Here is a 10229-nt window from a genome sequence, read left to right as displayed (position 1 = left end):
TTTTGACATTCACATAGAATGCCAGTAATGCCTGACAAAGGAAGGTAGGGCGTGTGCTTTTATACTGAGTCAAGACACTGACAGTTGATAATCTATCTCTACGTCATTCGGTTTTGTTCGACTCTATATTTTTTTTCAAAAGGAAAACATCATCGTGTGAATCATGTTAATGGGATTTTTTTCCATTTAAATACAGAGGCGTTTCATGAAATGTCACATTAGGTGAATGGTTTGTAATATAGCAGCTATGACCTGGACTGAATTAAGAAACTAACATCGTTAAACACATCAGAATTAGATTGATCTTAAGTAAGTATATTAATAGGTAATTATACAACAAAGGACGGTCCATAGAGGAAGAGGAGGTGGCTCCTTGTCTTTTTTGAGACCTTAGATCATGGTTGTATTATGAATTTGAGTTATTTGTTCAAATATACATATTCTATCAGTTTGATGATTTGATCAGGATGAATTTGAATCTTTTGTTGCGGAATTTCAGTAACCTTCAGACTTGGAGCAAATGCTGTGAGCTACCTAAAATGTAGAAGCTCAGTGACTCATTATGGGCAAGTTTCAATCATAGCAAAATCTTAAATTTGTCTCATACTTTGTTAAATCCCTGAATCCATTTTATGCCATTCATCCTAGTAGGAAGGCTGTTAATTCAAATTATACTGTTAAGAATGATTCTATAAACTGCTGGGAAGTACTGATGTAGTAAAAAATAACCTTACAGGGTATCCTTCCAACTAGTTTTCCATTGTATTTTAGTTTGGCCAGTATGATCATGAAATTAAAGTTAATTGTGTAGTCTTAAAAAGGTCTAAAAATGTTTACATTTAACATGGTGATCCTTAAACTAGACTAACAATAGGATTGTTTATTGTAGTACTGTTGTAGGGGGGACGGATTTAGAGTAGTGATGGCATGATCATTTTACCGACTCGGTTCTTTGAATCTTGTTCAGCAAAATGAACTAATCTTTTTTCGAGTCATTCGTTCATTTCATTCCTTACTAAACCTAGCCACGCGAAAGTGAACGAGGTAAACAAATCCTTTCTGTTTCCTCTTCTGAGCGCAGGTCACGTGAAAAATGATCCTAAGATCCGTATCCGAAGACCGAATCGAAGACGAATCATTGATCTACTCGTACTCACCGAATAGATCAATGATTCGTTCATCGTTCATAACAATAGAGGTTTTCCTAAAGGTAAAACCGGTAAATCTATACATCGTAACACAAACGAGGTCCGTTAGAACCGAACGTGATAATTCACGTTGGTAGTACACCACTTGGAATCCAATATTAAATCGTAACGAAGACGAACTTCCTACCAAACCGGTGGCTTAGCTAAGTTAGCTGAATGCTAGCTGGGCTAGAAACCCATCGAGACAGCTCACCTTTTACAAAAAGAATGTCAGTGTAAAAGCTGAATGGTCGTCCAAAGAAGAAAAAAAGAAGATATACGATGGAATTGAGCTCAAAAAATCATCTTTAAACCAATACGGTTGGATGGTATTTTCGTTTGAAAACACGACGGCTCAGACGGCGATGGCAACCTGCTAGCGCAGAGAAAGAATGCTGACTGCTTATCGCTACCAGTGCTGCTGAGCCTATGCAGGTCACGTGAAGTTCAGCCTGTAGCCGGCCGTCCAGACAAGTGAGTACTCCGCTCGTACCGCCGGACCCGGGTCACGTTGATCTCACTGACAATGAGCTCGCTCTGGTTACCACTGACGGCCAGAACCTTGCAATTAAAGGTCCGCCAATAAACATGCAAACTGGGATAAAATCACCGCTGCCCCGGTCCAAAGCCGGCCTCCATGCGGTGCTCGCATGTCGGAACCTTTGGGTTCGTGCACTCAGTGGACTTTCCAGGATGGGTCGTTGTCAACACGAAACGCCCATTATGTAGTGTGATGGCCAGTATATAGCCCTGTCCCGTCCACACAACACTGACCTCTCCGGGGCATAGCCGGTCCCCTGTGTTAAAAATGGGCAGCGGCGGTACTGATCCATTTACGTTGCAAAAAAGCTTTGTTATAAAGCGGTGAAGTCCACAGTCTGGTAGCGAGGTTGTTATTATGTGTTGTATGTAAGGGTTCGCTTGATGCTAGCGTGGATGGACGGGGACGTTAGCCTGATGCTAGCGTGGCTCAGTGCTGAGCCTATGCAGGTTACGTGAAAAATGATCTAAAGATCTGTAATCCGGCAAATGAACGAATCGTTCACCTCCCGACCGTGTCTTCGGGTCAATGTTTCGTTCATCTACCAACCGAGCCTTCGGGTCAATGATTCGTTCATTGTTCATCGTTCATTTTTCACGTGACCTGCATAGGCTCAGCACTGGTACCACTTGGTTGGCAGAAGGATCATTTCCCACGTGACCTGCATTCAACGAATCATTTCTGTTTCCTTGGCTGAGCCTATGCAAGTCCCGATGCGTGGCCACGAGAAAATGAACTAATCTTTTTATGAGAGGACTCGTTACTCTCGAGTCATTGTAAGGATTCGTTCAAAATGAACGAATCGTTCACGAACGACACATCACTAATTTAGAGGGTGCACCACACACGCGGAGCGGTCCGGATAACTTTACTACAGCAGAGTATTGATGACTGCTAGCAGTTGCAATTTTGGGGACATTAGAGATTCATTGATTAGAGACCGGCTTGTGTGCGGTACAAATAGCTCAGCGCTGAGGGAGAGATTACTCAGGGAAGAGAAGCTGACTCTTGATACATGCCTGCACATCTGTAGAGCTACAGAGCTGCCTAGGGAGAATTGCAGAACACTGAAAGGACAGACAGTGGAGGAGATACATGCACTAAAACAGACGGAAGGAAGGAAAGAAGACAATGAGATACTGTGCAATTTTTGTGGTAGAACACACGAGAGGAATAAGAAAAAATGCCCAGCTTTTGAAAGAAAATGTAAGAAGTGTGGAAAGGAAAATCATTTTGCTGCACAGTGCAGATCAAGCTGAACGTGGACAAATTCAAGCTTAGGCAGAAGGAGGTACCCTACATAGGTCATCTGCTCACGGCCGATGGACTGAGGATTGACCCGGAGAAAGTGTGGGCAATCAGAGGGATGCCAAGGCCTATATTTCTAAATTCTATGATCACCTCTCGGATGACTGAGATTCTGAGACAACTCACGCGCAAGGAGAACATGTGGGAATGGACAGACATCCAAGAAGGGGCGTTTCAACGGCTGAAAGACAAAATTGCGAAAGCACCAGTCCTACAATACTACAACAAGGAAGAGGAGTTGACACTTCAGTGTGACGCATCGGACACAGGACTGAGGGCCGCCCTGACACAGAAAGGTAAACCGGTAGCATTTGGCAGTAGGGCACTCACACCAACTGAAAAGGGCTATGCCCAAATAGAGAAGGAATGTTTAGCCATTGTGTTTGGGATGGAAAAGTTCCATCAGTATACTTATGGTAGAGAGGTCACAGTACAGAGTGACCACAAGCCTCTAGAGAATATACACAGCAAGCCCCTACTTAGTGCACCTAAGAGACTGCAGATAATGTTACTCAGGCTACAGCAGTATGATATTATTGTGACCTATGTTCCAGGCAGGGATATGTTGCTTGCAGACACGCTGAGCAGAGCATACTTACCAGAGAGCACTAGGGGAGAGAGTGAGACAGATATAGAGACTTTAAACATGGTTGGCTACCTACCCATTTCAGCAGAGAGGCTGAGTGCCATCAGGGCTGCAACAAAAGACGACACAAAGTTAGAGTGTGGCAAATAGAATACTGTCAGGGTGGCCCAAGAGAAAACAGGACTTACCAAGTGACATCAGGCACTACCACACCTTCCAAGATGAGTTTCCAGGATGACATAGTGTTCCGAGGGGACAGAGCCGCGATACCTGACGCATTCAGGGTGGACATCACTCACAGGATCCACTCCTCTCACCTGGGAGTAGAGGGATGTCTGAGGCGAGCGAGGGAGTGTGTATACTGGCTTGGAATGAATGAGGAGATCAAGACTTTTATCTCCAAATGTGACATATGTAGGTCAGTGGACCCAAAGCAACAAAGAGAGACACTACACCCACATGACATGGCAAGCAGACCCTGGGCCAAGGGAGGAAAGACCTTTTCTCCTTTCACAATAAAGACTATCTGATAACAGTAGACTATTTTTCAAACTTTTGGGAGGTTGATTATCTACGTGACACGAAGAGTAACACAGTGATCAAGAAACTCAAGGCCCACTTTTACGACAAGGGATTCCGGACATTGTTATCTCAGATAACGGACCCCAATATGCATCACTAGAGTTTCAGCACTTCTGTCAAGGATGCGTGGAGGAGGCAGGACTCAAACGCAGACTTCTTGGAAAGCAAAAGACTTTAATTGTCAAAAAGGCAAAAGCAAAAGGCAAAAACACACAGTAACCAGGGGAAAAACGGCAGACGGGAAACACGCACATCCACGACGAAAGACAATGACGCGACAAGTGACACAAGAGACACACGGCTTAAATACACAAGGGAGGTGCAGGTGATTGGTCACAGGTGGAAACTATTAGACATCACAGGGGATGACAGGACAAGGCAGGAAGTGAAGTTACCCGGGGACACGAGTGGCAGAAAACTACAAAATAAGACAGGAAGTGAACCACACCGTGACAACTTCAGCCGAAAGTGGGACTTTGAACACAGGACATCGTTGCCAGGATACCCGCAGAGTAACAGGAAAGCGGAGTCAGCGGTGAAGACAGCCAAGCGCCTGATGCTGAAGGCTTCAGCAGCACGACAGGATCCGTACTTGGCCATGCTGGATCATCGCAACACGCCGAGCCAGGGCCGCATCACAGAGACTCCTGAGCAGGAGGACCAGGACCCTGCTTCCCACGAAGGACACTCTGCTGAAGCCAGAGGTAACACACAACAAACGGGGACTGGAAAACAACAGACGGAGACAGGAAAAGTACTACAACCGCGCAGCAAAAGACATGGACACTCTGGAGAGACGGGACAATGTGAGAATACAACCCTGTGGCACACACGGGGGCTGGAGACCAGCGAAGGTGGTCCGACAGGTGAGCCATAGATCATATGAGGTGGAGTTGGAGTCAGGTGGTGTTGTGAGGCGTAATCGTCGCCACCTCAGACACAATCTCACCCGGCGCTCACTAACACAGAACACACCCACACCAACTGTGACTGAGGAGGCCGTAGTGCCAGGTGGCCCAGCAAACCGGGAGACGGTCACCAGGTCAGGTCAACAAGTTGTCAGGCCCCACTACCTGATGGACTATTCGCAGTGATTGGAGGATGGATTATGAAAGAAAAAATGTATATATAGAAATGGAATGTGTTGTTGTATACACTTGTTGCATTTGTGAAAAAACTGATGTTTTGAACACGTTGATTTGTTATTGTCTATGTTGTTAGATTGTTATTGCACTAGATATACATATATATATATTATATATATATATATATATATATATATATATATATATATATATATATATATATATATATACACTAGAATATCGAAGTCAGGGAAAGAGACTAACTTGAAAAAAGAAAAAGAAAGATGTAACAATAGGATCGTTTATTGTAGTACTGTTGTAGGGGGGACGGATTTAGAGGGTGCACCACACACACGGAGCGGCCCGGATAACTGTATTACAGCAGAGTATTGGTGACTGCATACCAATAAAGTTCAAGTAACTTTTTTAACTTATATAACTTATTTATAATGCAATGTTTGAGTCATTCAACGTACAAAGCTTCTCTTAGTAACAATAAAATAAAATGGACCTCTCTTCAGACAAATCATCTTGTTAAAGGCAAAGTGCATTCAGCTCGCATACAATAATTTCGGAACCTACGCCAGGATCCTGTTTGTGGGCTTCAGCTCTGCCTTCAACACCATCATCCCGTCTCTGCTGCAGGATAAACTCTCCCAGCTGCACGTGCCCGACTCACAGACTTCCTGTCTGACAGGAAGCAGCACGTGAAGCTGGGGAAACATGTCTCAGCCTTTCGGACCATCAGCACCGGTTCCCCCCAAGGCTGCGTTCTATCCCCTCTGCTCTTCTCCCTGTACACCAACAGCTGCACCTCCAGTCACCAGTCCGTCAAGCTCCTGAAGTTTGGGGATGACACCAACCTCATTGGACTGATCTCTGGTGGGGATGAGTCCGCCTACAGGTGGGAGTCTGACCATCTGGTGTCGTGGTGCAGCCAGAACAACCTGGAGCTCAACGCTCTAAAGACAGTGGAGATGGTTGTGGATTTCGGGCGGAACAGAGCTCCACCTTCCCCCATTACTCTGTGTGACTCCCCCGTCACTATTGTGGACTCTTCTGTTTCCTGGGCTCCATCATCACCCAGGACCTCAAGTGGGAGCTGAACATCAGCTCCATCACAAAGAAGGCTCAGCAGAGGTTGTTCTTCCTGAGGCCTCTGAAGCAAGCCAAAAAGATCGTAGCCGACCCCTCTCACCCCGGACACAAACTGTTTGTGCCCCTTCCATCTGACAGGAGGTTGAGGTCCATCAGGACTAACACCTCCCGCCACACGAACAGTTTCTTCCCGTCGGCAGTCGGGCTCATCAACAAAGCCCGGTCCCCCACTGACTGACTATAACATTCACTCTGCTTCATACTGCACGTCACTTTAACTGTCATTTTTCACTTTGTCGTCACTTGTCACTTTGTTACTTGTTCGCTAGTGCACTTTATGCTTAATACTTTTTTAATATTTTAAATTTTTAACTCTAACTTTATTCTCTTGTTTTATACTAATCCATAGCCTTATTCTACTAACCCATTGCATTAGCATTTCATTTTACCTTATTTTATTACTTGTGCACTGCTGCCTTGTTGTCTATTGTTACACTGTCTACTGTCACGCACCAACCGCCAAGACAAATTCCTTGTATGTTTGACATACAGTATTTTGGCAATAAATGTTTCCTGATTCCTAAATAAGGCATTGTCAATTTTCTCATTTATACGATGTGTATTTATCAGTCTTTGTCAGAATTTTTGAAGAAGATGACGTACCCTGCCTTTATTTAAAGCACCAGTGACGTTTACCGACATTGAAACACTGCCATATTCTTTAAATACGTTTCACAATAGTGTCAGTCAGCTAATCTCAGCCTTCGTTTTGCCTGTAAATCAGGTTTGTTCAGATAGAAAGAACTGGGAGTGGTGCATTGTTCGCTTTGCCTAAGAAATTCTCTTTTTACTCAAACACTGCCAGACAGGTTGATGAGCATGGTTTTGTAGACGTTTAAAGGTTTGAGTCTCCTGATAAATTACAGGTTGCCAATAGCACAGTGTTCATGAGCAGCAGAGTGGAACGATCAACAAACAGAATTGAAAATAGAAAACAATTTGAATGTTTTTAATATGGTTTCAAGAGAAGCAGCATTGCTCATACACCTAGCAGTCGTGTAGGTCCACTTGTACTGTGTGTATGTATCTTCTTGTTGTTTTTTACATGTTTAAATTATTTATTTATTTTTCTTTAAAAAAGCCTCCCGTGGACGGGTGTTGTAAGTTATCATTTCACCACAAAGACTAAAAATGCATCTGGACATTGTGCACAACTGTACAACTGTATATCACAGCTCTAATGCCGCTGTCATGTCCAGAAACTCTCATTTTACTGGAGCATGTCTGAAAGTCCTCTTTCGTGATCTGCGGTGCTTCCTTCCGGCATGGACCTTTTATAGGTTTTGGCTCCCAACGGGGACCGGCAAAGATGTGCTTTTGACTGAAAATGTCCCAGTGTTGCCATTTATTCTTTTTGATTTGTTTTTTTTATCGTTTTTTTGATTTTGAGACACCATCATAATTAAACATTTGTTTTTAATGATACTTAGGTCAATATTATTTTGTTTAGAATCCTGAGTCATATAAAACCAGTGATGTTTTTTTGCATTGTTTACTATTTTACACAGTTTAAAATAATTTATTTATCATTATTTATAATTCAAAGAAAGCCAGATAATAAATAATAATTAATAATAATTGGTCAATCCAGCTCTATTGACAAACTTCAAAGAAATGTCAACATCTAATTAATAAGCCACTGTCCGCCTGCGGTCCTGAGAAACGATTAATGTTTCCTGCAGGCAAAAAAAAGATCATGTAAGAGGGATATGATGTGAATATCATTACATAAACAATATGTGTCTATTATCGTGTTTGCACATAATAATTAGAATTAGATCATTGTGCAATTGGAACAGCACCTTACTTGATGACGTCACCACGTCAGCTAGTCTTACAAATGAATTTAACAGTTCTTGAGTAGTTAAGTAGTTTTATTATAAAACCGGATGACAACACTTATTTTTTCTGTCCTTTGTGCTCTATAATAAATGTTCCCCTTACATGACTATTATGGTTGATGTTTATTGTTATTAACTTGACCATAAATATTAAAGCTTTAAGCGAAACACAATGGAGGGCGTGGGTGCTTTAATGACAGCTGAGTTTTCAGGTGCTCGCAACCAGCTGGTCTGCTCTGCTGCATGATCATGTTGGTCATGATGATCAGCAAAGTTCTCACAAGAAAATACGTTTTCCATAAGTATGAATCAAATTTTAAAAATCTGAAACAATGGTTTCAACGTATACCCAAAAGATAGAGATAACTCAAATGAAAATATTTAAAACACGTAATGCGGTGGAATACATGTTTTTCTGCCATGTTGAAGGAACTGTTCCAAATACCACATTCCGTTAAAGTGAGCAGTAAAAAACAGTGGTTCATTTAACTTTTACTATGTCACAAACCACACTGACTTTAATCCTGGAGCTAAAACTTAATGAGTGAGTAGATGATGTACAAACACATTTGGTGTGATGGCTCCTTGTGTTGATGAATATGGACGAGATGATTTGTTTGGTTGTCCAGCGGTCGGTCTACCCGCCATTCAGGTTCTTTCTATGGGTCTGTTTTTCTATCTCCTGTCCTCAATCCTCAAATCATCCTTTCAGAATATTTTTGTGTGAATACAATTAAATAAACAATATTTTTGTGGCCTATTTATACTTGCCTTATCACCAATACGCATAACACAGCTTGCATCGTAGGTATTTCCAATCCTGGCATCCATATCGTACCAAGGTTACTTGTTTTTATTCCAACAATAATAGTGCATTTAACATTAAAAAATCTGTATTTTAAAAAGAAAAAGAACACATACATGTTAAACATTTATCAAATAGGATCATTTCAAAGAGGATTGTATTGACAAAAAGTACAAAAATAATTGAGTTTTATAATAAGAATATAAGGGAAGACTATTAAGATGATACTGGCATCAAAGTTGTGCCAACATTCCCACTCTATTACCACACACTAGAGATCTATAGAACTTTTTTTGACATTCACATAGCTGGAATGCAAACAATGAAACAACAAAACAAAAGAAGGTAGGGAGTGTGCACCTGAGAGCCAATGAAGCTGCAATTATTTTTCTTAAGATAACATGGTGTGATTCATGTTAATGGCATTTCTTGATTAAAAATGTTCCTTAAGGTGTTAGGTGAACCTGAACTGAATTAAAATACTCAAATCGTTAAAAATATCAGAAGTAGATAATGAGTGAATGTTGACATTTTTCCTCATATTTTTTCAATTTGTTCAATATATACCTCTTCTTTCAGGAAGCTTAATCCTTTATTGTGGAATTTCATTAAGCACCATCAGACTTGGAGCAAGCCAGTTCTTACTGCTACCTAAAATTTAGAAGCTCAATGACTCCTTATGGGCATGTCTTAATTTTATCGAAACTTAAATGTGAAGTACTGAAAGATTCCATCCATCCATCTTTAAACCGCTTATCCTGCACACAGGGTTGCAGGAGTCTATCCTAGCCAACTTCAGGCAAGAGACAGGGTACATATGGGATTGGTCACAATGGTAACACACAGGACAAGACAAGAGAAACAACCATTCACACTCCCATCCACACAGGCAATTTAGAGTCCCCAATTGAGCTAGGAGCTAGGAGCTAGGACATGCACTGGGGATGGTGCATGTCTTTGGACTGTGGGAGAGAACCGACACAGACAGGGGGAGAACATGCAGACTCCACACAGAAAGGCCACAGGGCAGAGTCAAACCCAGGGCCCTCTTGCTGTGAGGCGACAGTGCTAACCACAACACCACAATGACGCTGTACAGAAACATTTTACTCTCCCCACTAATTATCCCCCGTATC

At 42.1% G+C, this 10229-nt stretch overlaps 1 protein-coding gene across 1 annotated transcript in view; it reads left to right on the top strand.

Moving 5' to 3' along the window:
- The first annotated feature begins 3136 nt into the window (after positions 1 to 3136).
- The window catches only part of LOC120822148 (uncharacterized), a 35858-nt gene continuing 28765 nt past the window's right edge, over positions 3137 to 10229 (top strand). The window contains exons 1-3 of the mRNA XM_040181569.2: positions 3137 to 3332; positions 4705 to 4908; positions 9862 to 9904. Coding sequence (XP_040037503.2) covers positions 3137 to 3332; positions 4705 to 4908; positions 9862 to 9904 — 443 coding nt within the window. The remainder of the gene's footprint in view (positions 3333 to 4704; positions 4909 to 9861; positions 9905 to 10229) is intronic.

The sequence above is a fragment of the Gasterosteus aculeatus genome, chromosome 7, assembly GCF_964276395.1.
Source record: "Gasterosteus aculeatus chromosome 7, fGasAcu3.hap1.1, whole genome shotgun sequence".
NCBI lineage: Eukaryota > Metazoa > Chordata > Actinopteri > Perciformes > Gasterosteidae > Gasterosteus > Gasterosteus aculeatus.
Note: the sequence above shows the minus strand (reverse complement) of the source record. Positions and strands in the feature narration are given on the sequence as shown.